General features: G+C 36.8%; 1 protein-coding gene across 4 annotated transcripts in view; it reads right to left on the bottom strand.

The window, feature by feature from the left end:
* The window catches only part of Atp2c1 (ATPase secretory pathway Ca2+ transporting 1), a 115,813-nt gene that overhangs the window by 14,812 nt on the left and 80,791 nt on the right, over nt 1-20,210 (bottom strand). For all 4 annotated transcript variants that reach the window (XM_041677404.1, XM_041677405.1, XM_041677408.1 and 1 more), the window contains 6 exons: nt 14,453-14,548; nt 14,278-14,367; nt 11,851-11,955; nt 8,726-8,882; nt 6,051-6,221; nt 4,957-5,054 (listed from right to left, as the gene is read on the bottom strand). In XM_041677404.1, the coding sequence (XP_041533338.1) occupies nt 4,957-5,054; nt 6,051-6,221; nt 8,726-8,882; nt 11,851-11,955; nt 14,278-14,367; nt 14,453-14,548 (717 nt within the window). The remainder of the gene's footprint in view (nt 1-4,956; nt 5,055-6,050; nt 6,222-8,725; nt 8,883-11,850; nt 11,956-14,277; nt 14,368-14,452; nt 14,549-20,210) is intronic.

Raw genomic sequence — 20,210 nt, 5'->3', positions numbered from 1 at the left:
AAGGACACTCAGTTCTATCTATGGACAACGGGACAGAATCTAAAATAAATCACAAATGGAAAATGCTAAGAACTTTCAGGAATACTTCACAAAGCAGGCACAAATCAGCTTCCATATTGCTTTCTAATTGGTTCTAGGTAAGTGAATAATTCCACATATAGAAGTTAAAAGGTTGGAATATATTCCCCAGAATCACAAAAATAAAATACGGAAATGACAAACAATTACATGATGTTAAGATGTGGGAAAACTAGTAGGCTAGTAATTTAGAACACTTTTATCTACACACTAAGAAAACAGGCTCTGCAAGTTAACTGAAAACAAAAGCAGATGAAATAAAACCTGCCAGTTGTCAGAGGTTTTCATGAACACAAGATGAAGGGTGGGGGCAAAGGGGGAGGAAAAACAGCCCTGCTCACTAAAAAAATCATTAGTACTTGGAGAACAGACTCACTTAAAACACATTAAGTTCCATGGTATTATACAATTCCTCTTTTAAGTTGAATACATTTAACCGATTCAATAAACTGACTTCAAAGCTTATTTGATTCAAGTCTCTTTAGAATAGTGCCAGTGTATCTGCCATCATTAACACTCTGTCTATTTGGAAAAGAAAGATGATGTCATCTGTCCAGGCTAATGATACATTTCGGAATTTGCTTCTCTAAATACCTTTTAGGCTTGTTTCCAAAATGTTTTATCAAAAAAACAGAAGGGGAACAAGACGAGGCAAACACAAGGCTGGCAGCTCTAGAAAGAAGGCTGCACAAAGGTCTAGTGGGAAAATGGTTAATTAACTTTATATTTTACAACCACTTAGTAATGTACACTCTAGCCCATACCCAAGGAGAGGCCAATGAAGGATATGTTCATTCATAAATAAACTATAAGGTAATAGGCACACAGAAGCTCCTATCCAAATAAGTAAACACTTTCTCCCTTTAATCTCAAACAAAGAAAATGTTTGTGCTGCTCTAGAAGATAGGGAAATAACATTCACGAATGGGTAGAGCTTGATTAAACTAATTTTGGCTGAACAAAACAGTGACATTGCTGGCAACCACATCCCCAATCAGTTTACTAGAAGATGGAGAAAGTACAACTGGAAGTCTAGGAACTCAACACTGTAGTAATAGGAGCAGCGGGGCTGCATTCCCAGCACCCCGGCCGCCTGGCTAGCTTATGCACCGAAATAATTATATGGACACTGTATTCTTTTAATCACTGCTTGGCCCATTTCTATCTAGCCTCTTCTAGGCTAACTCTCGCACCTGGACTAGCCCATTTCTAATATTCTATGTAGCACAGCTAGGTGCGCTTACCGGGAAGATTCTAGCCTATGTCCATCCTGGGTCGGAGCTTCATCGCGTGTGTCTGCCCAGGAGCAGGGAGCATGGCGTCTCTCTCTGAGGCGTCTGCTCCCGAGAGAGAGCTGTGGAGTCTGAGCTCACTTCCTCTTCCTCACTTCCTCCCAGCATTCTGTTCTGTTTTCTCCACCCACCTGTGTTCTAACCTATGAGGGCCAGCCAAGCAGTTTCTTTACTTTTTTAACCAATGACCTTCCTCCATCACAACACCATTGCATAAAGTACAGACTGTGAAAATATAAATTGAAATCTCTTCAGAAGACAGTTCAGCAGTAAGTTTTAAGAGGTCTCTCAGTGCACTGAACTTTGGTCAAATCACTTTAGATTCAGGAATTTGGTCTACAAAAGAAAGTGCATCTAGATGCTGCCAGTACAGTAATGTTCAGAACTACAAAGAAACAGATGGTGAACATTTCGGAGTAGCAGACATGGGCTCCAGTATCAGTGGTATCCCCTCTCACTGGCTCTAAAACATCAGCCAGACTTTATAACTGCCCAAAATGGAAGTAGCCAAGATGCCCTTCAAAATGAAACGTCACCATCATATATATTAAGGAAGAATCAGATGCCAGGTGGGTGGTACACATCCTTAATCCTAGCACTCAGGAGGCAGAGGCAGGTAGATCTGTGGGTTTGAGGCCAACCTGGCCTACAGAGCTAGTTCCAGGACAGCCTGGAACACAGTTACACAGAGAAACCCCATCTCTAAACAAAAGAATCATAGTAAGCAAGTTCTCAATCCAGGGCTTGGTGAAATAACAAATGTATACAGGTTAGTCTAAAAAGCCAGCATGAAAAGGTGACTTATGACATAATCAACCCCATGACACTTTTGAAAGTATGAGGAACAAGTAAACTACCAAGGATTTCTTAAAGCAACAGGACAGTTCTACATAAAACTAATGGTTGACAAAGTAAATACTCATTTGTCAAAACCCCTAGAAATAGTAGAGTTGGACTAAGTGTTATTTCCTAAGTTTTTTTGAAAATCAAAACTTGAGCTAACAAAAATCTACTAATTACTTGAAAATTTTTAAGTGATCCAACCTTTAGAAGGTGATTGTAGAGTAAATAAGATATGTATAATATATGCACTCCTGGTTGCTACTATTATCATTAAAACATTATTCACAGTAAAAATATATAGACTAAAACTTCACTAAGAAAATGACTTTATAAATACATATATCAAGTGTTCAGAGATTCATGCACAGTAAGCAGCCACACAAAATATAGGAGAGCCATTAAAGGCATATTTTCTAGTATTAATTTGTGATTTCAGAAATGCTGAAATTACATAAAATGAATATTAAGCTTGTGAATATATGAAGTCCAATATATGTTTCTGTTTTTTTGTTTTGTTTTGTTTTTGTTTTTCGGGACAGGGTTTCTCTGTAGCTTTGGAGCCTGTCCTAGGGCTAGCTTTCATAGACCAGGCTGGCCTCGAACTCACAGAGATCCGCCTGCCTCTGCCTTCCAAGTGCTGGGACTAAGGGCGTGCGCCACCACCACCCGGCTCTATGTTTCTGTTAAATGTGTATTTGAAAAGTCACAGTAGGTTAACTTATTATGCTAATGATATGTGGGCACATAACTTCTAAGTGTCTTGATTATAAATAGTTTGAATTGACCTTACTGTTCAATTCTTTTACAATAATTATATACTATTATTGACTTTTTCTAATCAGGAAAAAGTATTATAAAGATATATACAATATATATGCATCTAAATACATAATGCCATAAGTCTATAAAAAGCCGTAAGTGAAGATACTGAGATAATTTAAGAAAATTCCATATTCTCAAAAGGCAGCTTTTAAGTAGCACGTTTTATTATTAATGGCAACAGACAGCTAAAACTGCTAACCAAATAAATGCCAGGTAAGTACTTATTCTGAAGGACATATAAATACATACACTCAAATATTAACAACATGGAAAAATAATGCTGCCCAAATCTCATGAGGCCAACTTCCTATGTGTCTTGTATATGTGATAACCAGATTCTATAAGACTTCCCCAAAGCAGACTTGGATAATAAAATTAATTTCATTTAAGGGAAACTGGCTTATAGAAGTTACTATGTTATACAAAACAGCACTATTTTTTATTTCCTATAAATTCCTACAAAAAGCATTAGAATCAAAGATTAAAAAGCATTTCAATGCCAAACAACCAGCCTTTTCAACAGAAGGTGCTGGAACAAACGAATACCATGCATAATAAAATCAAATGTGACCACTGTAATATACATAAAATTTAACTCGAAATGATCACTGGACAAAGTAAAAGAAAAAAAAAAAAGAAAAAAACCCAAACTATAAAACTTCTAAGAGAAAATACTCTGTAACTATAGTTTAGATTGGTCTCCTAAAAAAGAATAAGCATGATCCATGAAAGTAAAGATTAATAAGCTAGACTTTATCAAGTTAAATAGTTCTCTGTAGCCACACTAGAAAAAAAAAAGGCTGAAAAGGGCTATAAATACACTTAAAAAACCAAACCAAAAACAAAACTCTGAACTAAATAAGAAAAAAACATAATTTGTAAAAATATTCAGAAGGTGTAAATGCCATAATATGTTAAAAAATATTTAACATGAGAAGTTTTTGAGAGAATGCAAAGGAACACCACAATAAAGTCTTCCTATACCCCATGAGATGAGCACTCACCAGGCAATGGGACTAAAGATGGGAGCATACCCACATGCTACACTAAGCTTCAAATGGATGCTGTCCTGTCGCCCAACCTGAGTGAAGTCCTTAGGAAGCCGTATGATCATTCAAGCATTTACACAACTTTCACAAAGAAACTGACACACACAGCTTTATTCACTGACAGCAAATACTAAACCAATCCAACTGTCATTGAGCTAAAACGATACAGTCCACCCCTTCAGTCAAACATTGCTCAGCAATTTAAGTGGGGGAAAGAAAAAGGAGTAACGTACACTAAGACACACAGCAACACAGCCAAGTGACATCTCCAAGGCATTCAAAAGCTTCATACTACATGGTCTTATTCTTGTAGAATTCAATAAAAGATGACACTATAGGAACAGAAAGTGAATCACTGCTGCCAAGCTCTAGGCCAAGGGGCAGATGACTATAAGAGGTCATGAAAGCATTGAGAGGTGGGAGGAAACTGCTCTATATCCTAATTGGGAAAGACTTTGTGAGATACCACGAATCAGTCCAAACTCAGAACTATAAACCAGAAGAGGTGTGGTTTACTGTCTGCCAACAATACCTCATTTTTAAAAAAGTAAAAACTCAAGCTAAAATAAAAACAGAACTAAAGTATAAGTAGCAGTATCTCTCCATCTTCTACCTCACACATATAAGTCCTAGATTACCACAGTACTCTCCTCAGAGAAAATTCAGTTTTTATCAGAGTTAATAATTTTATAACATTTTCATAATGATCTCATCATAAATAATAATATGGTTTATTTCAAGGAAATTTCATTTCAGAATCTGGACCAGCAAATTTGGTAGGCATGTCTCATTTGTAAGTGAGCAGTTTCCCCGAGACAGTAGCAATATCTGAGGTTGAATAAGGGCTTCAGTATTTCCTCGTGCAGGCTCACCTTTGGTACTATCTGTGAAAGCTGCTGGACTTCCATGGTATCTACTTCTTCTCCAGACACTGACTGGGAAGTTTTAGAATACAATCCCAGACGACTAGCTAAAGTAAAAGGTAACAAAAAAGTATAATTAAATTTCTTTGCTTGAAAAGTTAGTAAAATTATGCTTATTAGACATTTTTTATTTACTTATTAAAGATAAAAAGTGTATCAAGGAATCGTAAGACAAACAACTGGTAAGACAAAACTATCTGAAATTTATAGTGAGTCTGAAATTACTGCCGTGTATTTTATTTTTACTTAAATTTAAGAATAAAGAATTGTCTCTACGTGAGCAAAACCTAAAAATTAAAACTATACTAATCAGTTTCTGCTCAGCAGCTCAATTTCAATGACAATCAGAATGTACTATAAGCAAAGTAACTGAAGCCAGGAAAACTGGTGGCAGATTTAGCTGCATGCAATCATGTAGCTGCACAGAAATGAAAATACATGCTGAAAAACGATCCTCCCAGTATCATGACTCTCGTGATCCTTTGACACTTTAGTCCAGACCTATCACAAATTAATAAAGTCAGAATGGACAGACTTGGCAAATGCTGAATGTATGCTTTACGGGCACCAAGGCCAAGACTCTGCACTTCCGCTTCTTCCACCTTACATTGCACCTAACGTTCAAACCATACAAGTCCATCTCTGATGAGAAAAAGAAGAAGTACACAAAGCTATCCTCTTAGTATTTATGCTCCAGTCTGCTTTGAAAGTTTCACTGAAATTAAAAAGAAAAACCTCAACTCAACTTTCCGTTCACATCCCTAAACTAGTGTTTTATACCTATCAGCAAGTGGATTATAAAGTTAAAAGTCAGCTACTTTTCCGTGAATAAATACACAAATGATTTCATGAGCTAGTCATATGTTTTTAATATTCTTTTTAAATTCAAATCCTATGTACCTGTAATCTTTCTTAAATCTGAGCAAAAACAACTAAATTATTATATAATTATAATATTATATAAACATATTTCCTAGCTAACGTTCATAAAACTATACACTGCAGTATTTTATGAAAACCAAAATGCAGCAGCTCAGTTATACCGATTGCAATTGCAGTCTCCTGTGAATCTCCAGTGATCATTTTGATGGAGACCCCTGAGGCAATAAGTGTTGTGACCGCTTCTTTCACACCAGTTCTAGGAGGATCGATGATTCCTACCAGGCCAAGGAAGGTCAGCTGTCCCAGTTCCGGACCAGAAGCCAGGGCAAGAACTTAGGAAATAATAAAATACAAAACCAGAAAGCATTGGCTGTGAAAGCATTAAACTTAGCTGATAATAATCACATACGGCTATAATGTCATCTGAAGTTACTGCCTATTATTTACAATTCAAATTTATCACATTATGGTTCAATAGTTCTGGATACAGGGTTGCTTTTAAGCTATTTAGAAATTAAAAGGGGGGTGCTGGAGAGATGGCTCAGTGGTTAAGAGCATTGCCTGCTCTTCCAAAGGTCCTGAGTTCAATTCCCAGCAACCACATGGTGGCTCACAAACATCTGTAAAGAGGTCTGGAGCCCTCTTCTGGCCTTCAGGCATACACACAGACAGAATATTGTATACATAATAAATAAATAAATATTAAAAAAAAGAAATTAAAAGGGATAAACCATAGATTTTAAAAGGGATAAAACCAAAGAACTACTAAGCATATAAGACAAATGAAAAAGAATTATAACATTCTTTCCTAACAACCATATGGAGCTATTCTCCAAAGAAACTACAACCTCTATAGAAAATACATTCATTATTTAGGGGCAAAGAGAGGTTATCAAGTCAAATTTAAACAAACAGACTCCTTTGAAGGAAGCTTTTAACATATCTTCATCTGAGAAAGCTTTATTAAATATACACCGCCTGTATATACACAATTTCATACACGCTGAACACTAGAAAGAAAATTTCATCTATAAAGTGGTATTAACACCATTAATACCAATAAAGTCAGTTTCCACTGCCTCCAAACATTAACAAACATTTCTTGCTCATAATTTAGGTCTCTAAGAGCTCAACTATCATATCCTTATGTTTAGCTTTCTGTCATCGTTGGGCAACAAGATATAACAAAGTCAGGCTCATTTCCCAAATAGCGCTCAGTTTACTCTCAGAATTCTGGGTCTTTTGATCACTATCCTTATAAATTAAAGGTTATTCCTCCATCAGGGAGATTATTAGACCAAACACTTACTAACAAGCATCCACAAAGGTACACTAAACCTAAGTGTCTCAGAAGGAGCCTGCGAAGTCCCAAAAGGGACAAAGGAGAACTTATTCCTACTCAAGCAAAAACTATGGAGGACTAAAAAATCAAAGTTGAAGGCAAACCACTTCTGTTTGAGTGGCAGACAAAACCCACAAAGGTTTTTTCACTCTGAAGGGGAAGCGATTCCTGGCAACCTCTGATGTTAGGATAGAGGCAGAAGTCAATACAAGGACATGAAGATTATCAGTTTACATGCTCCCAAATCCTGAGAAAGGAGATTATTTCTGCACACTAGGAGGGTGATAGTAGCCCAGGAATTGTTACCCTACATTTGAGCACTCTTTAGCACAAAAGACCGACTTAAACTATTCTTTAGATCAACAGTAGACAAACAGTGTTTATACAGAAGCCCTCTGATACAAAACAGCTATCATGGTTTGAATATATTTCCCATACCCTCAGAGTTACAACATTTGGTCCCCAGATGGTAATGTTTTGTAAGGTTGTGGAACCTTCAGAATATGGAGAAAGTGGGTCTCTTCAGGACAGATCTTAGTTTTATAGCTCATTATCCTGCCCTCCCCCCACTGCCTCATGATATAAAGTAGCAACCTTGCTACCTTAAGCCATTACTACCACCACGGATCCCCACCATGATGGACAGTAACCTGCATCTATGCATCAAAATAAAGTCTTCCTCACTTAAGTTGCTTCTTGTCAGGTCATAATCACCAATAAAAAATTCCAACTAAAATATGTTAGAATTTCAAAGTTTATGACCACAAGCATTTCTAAGAAACTACCTTGTTAAGATACTGTATAACCACATGTATCAATTAATATTTTAATGTATACACATTAATATTTAGTATTTTATTCTTCCATTACAGTAACAAAAAAGAGGGGGAAGATGAAAAAAGGCCTAAGAGACAAAGATCACAGTATTTCCTAAAACTCTATGAAACAAATGTTTTCCTCTAATAATTCAAGTCTACATTGTGAAGTGCAGCACAAACCATACACAAAAACATCAACAATTCTTCAGCGAAATGGCCCAACAGATAAAGGCACTTGCTATAGACCCTACCAACCTGAGTTTCATTCCTGAACTCACACAGTAAGTATAAAACAGATTTTTATGTGTTATCTATTGTGCCGTCTCCTGCCCCTCACACTCACACACACACACACACACACACACACACACACACACACTCTAAATAAAAGTAACAGAAATCCATAGAAGATAAACTTCTTGAAAGTAAAATCTCAATCCTAATCAAAGAACACTGCAGAGCCACAGAAACTCAAGAGTTCATACTTTGCTATATTCTTGACTTTCCATATCTGAGGGCCAGTTCCCCAATTATAAGAACATGACATCTCAGCAATTTCAATGGTTCTGAGACTTGAAATAGAACTGGACTGCTCAGAAGTGAAGTGGGAATTCAACTGCAATTAAAAGAAGGCCCTTTTTTCCCCAGAACAGTGAGTATGCTGAAACAGCCTTACCTCTGAGTCCCGCAGAGCCCATTCGTGCCTTCTCTTGTTGATACAGATCTCTCTGCTGCTGGTTAAGTGCCAAAGTCTGCCCTTTGTTGTTATATGTAGTACAATACTTAATCACCTGTTCATAAGCACCCTTCATAAAACAAATCTCTGGTCTGTCCTATAAGGAACAACATACAAAGTTTATATTCACATTGTATATATATCCTACATGAATCCAAAAAGAGACCTCAATCTCTCATAATCCTTCGCAAAGTAAGTCATTCGAACATTAATTCTTTGAGTGGCATTTAAACTCTGAAGATCATTAATGCATGTGGGAGCATATTCTAAAATAAATACATAAATAAACAAATAAATATTTCTGTGGTGCCATACCTTGCACCTTACACTATAAGCAATGTTTTACTACACCACAATTTGCGTACAGTGAGATTTGGGAAATTGTTCTTCACCATGCAGCAGGGAAATGAAGGAGATCTAGTATCAGTCTGGGGGTTATGTTTCAGATTCTTTACAAATGACTGTTTACATATCTCTATCTATGGCAATCTACCTATGATGCTTCTGTAATGCTAATAATGACAGATTTCTTCCGTTTATCATAATAGAAGTAAAATTTAGACTAGTATATACAAGGCCCTAAATTTAATCCCCAAATGGGAAAAACAAATACAAAAGAATCCCTAGGACCTTCTACTGAAACCTGTAGTCTCTACCTGCCTGTTTCATTTTAGGCACTTCTCCAACAAGGCAAACTAATTTACAATTCTTTCAGCTGTCTTCTTTGTTTTTTACCTCTGAATATTTAATACACTTACATTGCGACTCCTCTGTTAACAATTTTACACACGTCTACGAGGCAGTGGTGGCACACACCTTTAATCCCAGTGCCCAGTGTTGTAGCACAAAGCACCAAGGAGCCAGATTAGCCCTAACACCTCTCACCTTTCCTCTTCACATGGCATTGCCTCCTATTGAAAACATCTCTGGAAGCTTTACAAATGCTTTCTCCAAGTATCTCATAACTCTTCAACATAAGGGAGCATCCCTTCTTGATTATAGACCTTGTATTTATCTCCTTACTCTATCCTCCATTTAACATAGTTTAGTGCAGCAGGGGAGAATTTTCACTATAAAACCCAAAATCTTTCTGTTTTGAAAATATTTCAAGCATTATCTGGTAAAATTTCATTTCTTTCTTCTTCTTTTTTTGTTTTGTTTGGCTATGTCTTTTTTCAAGAGAGGTTTCTCTATGTAGCCTTTGGCTGTCCCAGAACTTGATATGCACAGACCAGGCTGGCCTCAAACTTACAGATCCATCTCGCTCTGCCTCCTGAGTGCCGGGATTCAAAGTGTGAGCAGCAAGCCTGGCACAATCGTATTTCATGTCCTCTATGCTATTCCCATTATTACATGTGGTCTCAACCCCAAAATTTAATCTCCTCCTTCTTATCATCTCTACAGCTACTCCTCTCTGTCCACTCTACTTTCTCAGAGTCCTTACTTAAATAGAGCTTCTACTTAAGCATTTTTCTGTCATTTTTCATGATCTTTAGGAATCTCCTTCAGCATGTGCACTACCTTTGCTTCTCTGAACCTTAGCCTGCTGTTCAATCTGCATCTTTATACTAAATATTTCTCTGGTTACCAGAAAGAAAATTCACCTATCAATTTACACTCACACTAAAAAACTAGCAGCTACCTGGGCACTGTTAACACTGGTCAGCTGGCAGACCTTGCCGCAGGGGGCAGGGGAAGCCCAAGAGTAGGGAAGCTTTTGTCCTTGTTATTGAAAAGAACAGGGAGCTTTTCCAGAACTCTCCACTATTCTGAGGGAACAAGTGTGGGGCAGGGCCTGGCTGCACATACTCAGAGAGTGCAATTGGAGCCTAGGAATTTGTCCTTCATAATGACTTCCCTTGCTCAGCTTTCAGTGTTAAGCTTGCTAGCACACCACCCCCTGTATTCCTCATATCTTCTATATTCCACAAGGATAAAGGAATACTGAAGGTCTAAAGAGGCAGAAAAGGCATTTGGGGAAGAAAGGTTCCTACTGGTTCCTCTTTTAGACCTCAACCTTCCCTCCCAATATTTGTCTTAGTACTTGCCTTTAAAAGTACTTATGGATTTTTATCTTTTTATTCCAGAGATTGAGAAAATATATTCTTATTGTCATATTCAAAAGACACTTCTAAAAACAAACTAGTTGAGCCATTCTAATTGTTTTGAAATTAGTAAGTTTGTCCAATCTATGGCAGGCTGACGTCCCCTCTCCATCTACTGAGTCTCATTTGTGTGTTTAGGTTTTGTATGTTGAATCCATTGGTTGCTTTCATCTTGCAGCAAGTCTTTAGGTTGGAAAATGACAAGAATCACACAATTAGTGGTGTTATCTATTATAAGGATAAGACATTCCTTTAGTGAAGAGCAGTCCACCAACACAAAAACAGCAGAGACCTATAGTGAACTATCAATGAGAAGAAAATCAGATCAAGAGACCTGGATGTCAAAGTCCTCCATACCTAAGACCGGGCTAAAAAACACTTAAGCAGGTGGCTTACAAACAACACTAAATATTTCAATATAGAAATTTTATAAAGAAGACTGTCACAGTAAAGAAGACTTAAGAACACTGCTGATTACTATGCTTTAAGGCAGTGGTTCTCAAGTTTCCTAATGTTGTGACCCTTTAGTACAATTCCTCATGCTGTGTTGATGCCAATCATAAAAGTATTTTTGCTGCTGATTCATAACTGTAATTTTTCTACTATTATGAATCATAACATAAGTATCTGTGTTTTTCCGATGGTCTTAAGCAACCCCTATAAAAGGGTTGTTCAACCCCAGCAAAGACCGTGACTCAGAGATTGAGAACCACTGCTCTTAAGCCAGAGGATTTATTGATGCCGTAATTCACTAAAATTAATGTAGACCCCTTCCCCAAAAAATGTCACCTAAGCTGAAACAGATGTGCTGTTATTATTTTATTATTTTGAAAGCCTCACCCTATATCCCAGGCTTGTCTGGAACGCACTGTGTAACTGACCTCAAACTTGTAGCAATCCTGTCTCAGCCTCCCAAATGCTAGAGTTGTGTATAAATATTTATTTTAAAGAGAGCGATACCTGCTGTGTTCGGTGTACACACTTAACAGCCATCCATTTCTGCTCAGAACTAAAAGGGTATTCAGTTTTTCTGATATAATCCTGTTGCAGTCCATCAAGACCCATCTATAAGAACAAAATAAAAATAAAATTAATTCTAATCAACATGTACTGTTTTTCCCTTTAACACGCAATGTAAAGAACCTATGACATGGTGAGTTGATAACTGGTTACTCTTCCAGTTTTATTTATATGGACTGCATTTTCTAAAGAGAGCATACAATTACAACATGAAATCCTGCATGTATAGATAGAATACTAGGCTATATGTATACCAAGCCTTCATATATTAATCTCTCTACCAGATCAAAATATGAAAGAAAACAAGATACAAACAAAAGTGCCTAATACTGAAGATGAACTTTGCCAATCAAGAAAAGTTTCTTATTTAACGTCACTTATTAGCAATGGGGATCTTTCTTGCCTGTTGCTATCATCTTCATTCTAATCCTTTAGGTCACGGTTTTGTAATACTTTCCTCCAGATTGAAACATTGAGTCCTTAAGCAGGAAGGTAAACAAATCAAAATTGCTTTGAGTCCTGAAACTGACCAGATACACTAGACTAAATAATGAAGATTGCTGAGAACTACTCTCAAACAAGCCAGACTCTGTGCCTGGAATAGGAAGAGGTTCAGATCAGAGTGGCTTGGAAAGGACCCAGACTGTTCAGATGCCTACAGGCTGTGCAGCATACTCCAAGTTCCTAGCTATTGTGAACTATCCTCCGATGATGTACCAGTCTTTGAGTCATTTCTGTTCCTATAAGTAACTCCTCACCCATATTTCCGTGAGCAACCCCAATAAAACTCATTGGTTCACTAAGTTGGACTTTGGTAGTATCTACAGTTTGGTCTGTTGTGGCTTCCCTATCTGGGATGAATACATGTACTGTGTGTGCATGTACGCACGCGCATGCATGTGCAAATTGTGTGTTATATCTCTACGAAGTTTTGTTACACAACAATACCACTGTAACTAGTAACTACTAATGTCATGCATTTGTTCTCATTAATCCCTTTTGAAACCTTTGCCTCTTATTCCAAATATCTAACTGTATTTTAGAACTAGTCAAAAGTTGATGTTATTAACTTCTGTTTTCTTTAGAAATATGATCAGAGTTCTCTTGGTATTCACATAACCACCAAAATACAGCCTATTTAACAATTTCCCTCTTTATTCGAACACCATTCATTCCTTCCATCTTAGCTGACTGGCCGTGACCTATTCACTCCATGCCGATTTCTTCCCTCCCTCATGCTTTCATTTTAGCTCCTTCTAGCTATCCTCACTAAACCCTTTCTGTCCTTTAAAGTCAAGCCTCCAGCTCTGAACTTTCACTGTTCAAGATAGGTAGAGGTAGCTAGGTAGGTAGATAGGTATGTATGGAGACAGACAGACAGATAGATATGGCTGTTCGGTACTTTAGGTTTAACTATCTTGCCCTGCCTGTTATTTGTTCCTGGAATGTCAGTATTAATGCCTCTAAAAAGAAGCTCGTAGCTTGTTAAACAGAAACATGGGAAACAGCCGACACTTCCGTCATATTTTATTAATCTTCCAAAAGCTATACATTACTTTTAGTTGTAAGGCCAAATGATAGAGAAATATAGGTTTCAAAAGAGAAAACATACATATTTTAAAACTAGTGGGCAGAGTTGGAGTGCTTACCCAGCACATAGAAGGCCCTGGATTTGATCTCTATTATATATATTAAAACGAACAAATGAATGACTAAGTAAATCTAGTGATGATCTTCTGAATGAAAACCTAAAATAACTTGCAACAGTATAATAGTTCTCATTCCCAGTAATCTCACATAGAAAGATACTGTTTCATTCAAATTTCGGTGTTTTCTCAAACTGTTCTTAAAAGTGGGAAAGGCTACTCTAGTCATGTAAATACCAGGTTTCTTGCTGAAAGAAATGTAAATATAGGATGCAGGCTCAATCTGAATGGAATACAGGAGCAATACCTCCTCCCAAACACAGATTTCAACAACATACATTCTGAGAAATGGAAAAGGAAGCAAACCTTGGAAGGGAAAAAATTGACTTCTACCTTTTACTAATGTAAAGGTACAAAAGTATTTCAGAATAACATCACTTATTCACTCACGTACAAGTATTGAACAGCAACTACACACATTTTTAATATCTCACTACTAAAAACACATCCAACACTGGCCATTAGTTTGTACCTTGCAGTGAGGAATAAGTTATACTGAAACTGTTCTAGTCTCTATATTGAACTGATCCCCAATACCAGTTAAAAATAATGGAAAAATGAGTCTTACTGGACATTTAAAAACACAGTATGATGAATCTGAAAGGCCTCACATTCTGCTAACAGGATAATATCCCACATGCCAAGGACACTAAACACATACCTTCATTGCAAGAGCAATTAAGGCTCCTTCAGTTGGCTTTCCCATCAGAGTGTTGTTCCTAATTACAGCATCATTGCACACACAGCCCGCCTAAAAGAAATGCATATGGACTATAAATCCATCACTCTGGCTGAAGTCATTATGAACTAAGTTAACTTCTTGAATATATTTTTACCTCAACAATTCTGCTAACAGCTGGGTTATAGAATCCATGAACAACATCGCCATCAACAATGACTTCACCAAACTGATTATAGCCAACTCCAGTAACCTAAGGGTTAATAACACACACAGTATAGTAGTAAGGCTTAATGGCAGCCAAACAACAGCCTGAGCTATATTCATGCCATTTTCTAGTCATGCTGTTGGTAATACAAATGCTTATAATAAATCTAAAACACAATTTAATATTAGAAGAACAGAAATTCTATTTAGGGTACTAATTAACCTAAAAAGATATTTTTGCCTGCTCAATAATACATTATAAAAAGACAAGAAAACCATGGACAACATCTCTACATAACTGAGCTTAAATTAAATTTATATAACAGTACACTACAGCTTGCAAAAAAACAAAACAAAACAAAAAACCTCAAACCCACTATTACCACATCTAGCCTCTCACACAGACCCAGGATCAGGTAATAGCTGAAACCTGGTTTCCAGGCAAACAGTCTAACAGTCTTAGGGGCAGTGAAGGACTCACCCTGGAACTGACAGACTGCTCTGAAAGCACAGTACACGGCCATATAAAAATTTAAACAAGCCAAGTATCCCAAGTAGCTAGAGTCTAGGTAAAACAACTATCATAATAAAAATAATAAAGTTTAAAGAAATAATTAAAATTATTGTCTAATATAAAAAGATAGACTCTGAAGAGAAACTACTACCCTGTAGTCCATACACAAGCACAGGTGCTGCAGAATAATCCTTCTTTTGCTGTGACTATGTGTTGCTCTCATTGGTTGATAATAATAAGACTAGGCGGGAACCCCAAACGAAGATGTAGGGAAAAAGAAAGGCAGAATCAAGAGAAATGTGACCCATTATTTTACCCGCTAGAGAACAGGTAAAGCCACAAAACCACGTGGCAAAAAATGGAGTAACAGAAATAGGTTAATTTAAGTTCTAAGAGCTAATTAGTAATAAGCCTGAGCAATAGACCAAGCATTCTGTAATTAATGTAAGCTTCTATGTGATTATTTGGGACTGGGCAGTCTGGACAAAAGAAAAGCTCCAGCTCCATTTACATATGGTGCTTCAACAGGGCCAGAATTTCCACATAAGACATAACAAAGTTTAAAAAAGGGTTCTAAACACACAAAAACAGAGCTAAGAGTAACTTCATAATTCATGTCTCTCATTGGCGGTCGCAGTACAGAACTGTGTCCCTTGGCCACAGCAGGCTTGATCTGAAACATGGAGGACTCCTGCAGTCTCTCATAGGTTGCAATAAAAAAGGCTCCTCCTAGCCACTGCATGCAGGCTTGAGAGCACAGCTGTGCACTGCATGGCAGATTTTGAGTTTTTGCTCATAAAAACAAACAGGGTTAGAGATTCACAGTAAGGGCAGATTCAAACAAAAATGTCTCTGAACAGAGTACTTATAAATGTATGCAGGCTTAGGAGACAGAGGAAAAAGGGTAGAAACAGTCATAGATTTAAAAGAAAAAGTTTTAAAATAGTAAAGTCCTTAAGGGAACAGAGTAGTAATGTATATATTACACACACACACAAACATACACACACAAATATGACATGCAAAAATGAAAAATACAGAGAGTCTGGATATTGTTTGTTATTCTGTTGTATTTTAATTTTTCTGACTGTTGAGGAAGGAACAATAGCTACTAAAACACACTAGATTACAAATGTTGCTAGATTAAACCAGCCTATATAATTGAAAATATTAAGTCAAAAGATATGATACTTTGGAGAAGAGATTATGTTTAAGTTTCCACAGGAAATGAGAAGCTCTGGATTCATTTGTGGTGAAAAAAAAAATCCGATTTGATTAAGAAGACACCCTAAAAAATTTCTGATGGGAACAGATGGCCTAGATGATCCAACGTGTCAGTGCACCTCTGATGTAATTTCCTCTGAGTTCTACGTCTAAAACAGCTTCAAGGCTACTGGCTGAGATGAACCAACCTCACAGAATATTCTAGCCAAGGCTTAACAATTATCCTGATTTTCTCAGGGCCCCTCAAAGATCACCAGCACCCACCAATCAGCAGAAAATAGCCTAGAAAACTAAGCACACATTCTCAAAATATTGGCTATAAATGTTTGTTTTTATTTAAGGGGGCAGTTACAAATTATTACTGGTCACAGTGAATGTCTTTCAAAAATAAGAAAGGGGGATATGATATACAAATGATGGGAGAAAGGGGTAGATTACTGAATTTACTTTAATCAAAAAACTATTAATCTTAAATATTTTACATTGGTATGGATTTTGGTTTACTGATACAATTTTAAAGTTAATTTTCTTGTATTGTATGTATATTTCTATTCTTGTTTAAAGAATTATGTCAATGAAACTCATTAAAAGGTATAATGTATAATTAAAAGTACAAATTAATAGTCATGTATAATATATAACAATATAATAGTCATCTGTAATTGTAAAATTACAGTCATGTTAGGTATGTTTTCAAGTTAGCACATGGACATATTTTGAGATGGTCTCCAAATACTTCAAAGATGTACAGAATATGGCATTTAATATATTTAATAATTAAGGATTTTCATTACAGTGAGACATCTGCTTCTGGCAGCAACAATCTACAGCAAGAAAAAAAAGATGATGGACATCAAAGAAACTGTATGGTGTTTATTTTCTTTATGGCAAAAGCTAGCCATGTGGGCAAAGAAACTGTCCTTGCCTCAATATGCTGACAGTATGCTGTCCAAATTGGATAAGCAGGACACAAAAGAAAGTGACTACCAAACTTTGCCAAGACGAGACATCCAATAAAGGCAGATTCAGATCAAAGAAAACCCATAAACTCTTTACAGTGTGTTTTAAAATATATGTAGGCTTGAGAGAGAAAAGAAAAAGGATAAAGTCCGAGAGAGAGAGAGAAAGAGAGAGAGAAGAATCGTTGGGTGTGGTGGCTCACACCTTTAATCCCATCACTTGGGAGGCAGAAACACGCAGATCTCCATTAGTTCAAAGCACAGCCTGGCCTACAGTGTGAGATCCACGATAGCCAAGATACACAGAGAAACCCTGTCTCAAAAAAACAAAAATTAAAAAATAAAAATGAAAGAAATAGAGTAAAAAAAAATAAAAAGATATGTAAAGATAAAAAGTACAAAAAGAGTGCAGTATGTATATTATTGTGTTTTCATCGATTTTTTTTTTTTTTGACTGTGAATGAGCTAACTACAGAGAGACATTTCATTGTAGGGGCTGCTAAGCTAACTCAAAACATGCATTTTAAAGGTATCTTGACTTCAAAATTTCAGTCTAAGGATGTGTTACTTAGGAAAGAAGTTCTGCTTTTGTTTCCACAGAGGACAGAAAGCTGTGGATTCCTTACCAGCTAATACAGTTTGATAAAACAAGACACCCAGAAGCAATGGTAGCCCACATTTAGGACAGTTTCAGGACTGCTGGCTGAGACGAACCAAACACACAAAATACATGAAGGACCTAATTAACAGTGCCCCCAATCAGAAGGAAGTAGTCTGGAGAACTATGCCCAAATTCCTAAATATTGTTTATAAATATTTGTTTTCATTTCAAGGGGTTGATTATAAATAGTTGATGGTCACAGTCAATTTCTTAAAAAAAAAATAAGGGAGGATATAATATAGGTCAAGACTTTGCATTGGTATGGATTTTGGTTTATTGATACAAATTTACGGTCATATTGTTGTATGTATATTTCTGCTCTTGTTTAAGGTATTATGTTTATACAGTCATTTAAAAATGCAATGTATAAAGCCAGGCGGTGGTGGCGCACGCCTTTAATCCCAGCACTCGGGAGGCAGAGGCAGGCCGATCTCTGTGAGTTCGAGACCAGCCCGGTCTACAAGAGCTAGTTCCAGGACAGGCTCCAAAACCACAGAGAAACCCTGTCTTGAAAAACCAAAAAAACAAAACAAAAAAAAAAAAAAATGCAATGTATAATTAAGAAATACAGATTAAATAGTCACCTAAAATAATCAAAATTTTAGTCATGTTAGTTAGGTTTTCTAGATATACAAAGATATATTTCAGTAAGATAACCTTCAAACCTTTCAAAGACCTACAGAATATGGGATTTAAAATATTTTAAGAACTTAAATCTTCTCAAGAATGAGACATGTCTGCTTCTCACAGTACCGATTACTTCAGTGAGGTTGATGGGCATTAAAGAAACTCATTATGGAATTAGACTTCAATGTGACAAGGGTAGCCATTTGAGCAAGAAACTTTTCTTACCTGGACTGCTTAATGGTATGCTGTATAAATTGGACATACAGGACCCTCAGAAAAATGACTGCTGAACGTGCCTAAAGAAGGTGAGACAGCCCTTCAGGGCTCTTGCTTCAAGATAGAATCTGCCAGATATTCCTCAGGATGTAGAAGAAAGTGACTGACAAACTGCCAATATAGGCGAAACAGTAAGAAGGAGTCTTTCAAATTTCCTGCTTCATGGAAAAGTCTGCCAGAAACTACGAGCCTGTAGGCTAAAGATGGATGCCCCAATGTTACAAAAGAAATTTGGGCAATAAGATGTTTCTCTCAATTCTAGAGTTTTGGAAGCTGCTTACAATGCTCTTCTTGTTTACTTAGATAATATTAAATCCTTCTGGGATCTTTGATGGAGTTGAAGACAGATAATTATAGATTTCCTTGTTTACATGACACAGTAAGTTATGGTAGAAAGTAAATTAGGTACAAGAATTTGGAGACACCATATGGAGTATTTTTTCTGAATTTGTCAAATGCAAATGGACTAGATATTGTTGATGTATTTATTGCCTGTATATACTGTATAGTTACTACACTTATTGTATATAGTTTTTTATATTAGTTATAGCCTTCTTTCTTATTTTAAAAATGGAAACTAGTGGCATTTCACTTGTATTTTAATAAATAAAACTTGCCTGAGGATCAAAAAAGTAAAATAGTCACAATGGCCAGCCTTATAGACCAGGCAGCAATGACACGCATCTTTAATCCCAGTAGCCACACTAGTTGCCATAGAAACTGGGAAGTGCATGCCTTTCAATCCCAGTGGTGCACACCTTTAATCTAATCCCAGAACTAGGGAGAATTATAAAAGGGGAGGAGACAGTTCTCAGACACAGTCTCATTCTACAATTCCTGGAGAAAGGATCACCATTTTGGACTAAGGTCAAGCTAAGAGTCAGTGGCTGACTATTTTGCTTTTCAGATCTTCAGGTTGAACTCCAATTTCTCTCTGAGTTTTTATTAATTGTGCCATACAACACAGCTTCTGCTCTTAACAACTCATCGTCTAGCAGGAAGGAGGGAAGGAATTTTCAGTTGGGATAAAGACTGGAATATATTTGCAGCTCACAGCCAGTTCTCAGTGCTCAGCAAGGGTTACCTTAAGAGTGGGGAGAATCAATACCAAAGAAAAAGAGACATTCAGGTATATTACATAGTGCACCAGTAACAAAGGTCATGGGTCATATTTCTGTTTTGTCAAACAGAAATATGAAGCTAGTATATTTCATGTACCATAGACAAGGGGGATTAGCTAAGGCTGGAAAAGGAAGGAAAAGGCCACGTGGAGCCTTAAGAGCCACAGTTCAGAATCCTCTGCACAACGGAGACAATTGGGGTGGGGGATCTGCAATTCTACAAAAGGCTCTCAAAGTACACAGAGTATGAGAAACAAAAATAAAATAAATACAGGAAGTCAAAAGGATCCATCAGAAAGCCAGATGAAAAACATGAAACATAGTCT

This window comes from Microtus oregoni, unplaced genomic scaffold (genome assembly GCF_018167655.1).
Source record: "Microtus oregoni isolate MIOR12 unplaced genomic scaffold, Mior012 000028F_ref0000031, whole genome shotgun sequence".
Lineage (NCBI taxonomy): Eukaryota > Metazoa > Chordata > Mammalia > Rodentia > Cricetidae > Microtus > Microtus oregoni.
This window is presented reverse-complemented; position numbering and strand designations above follow the sequence as displayed.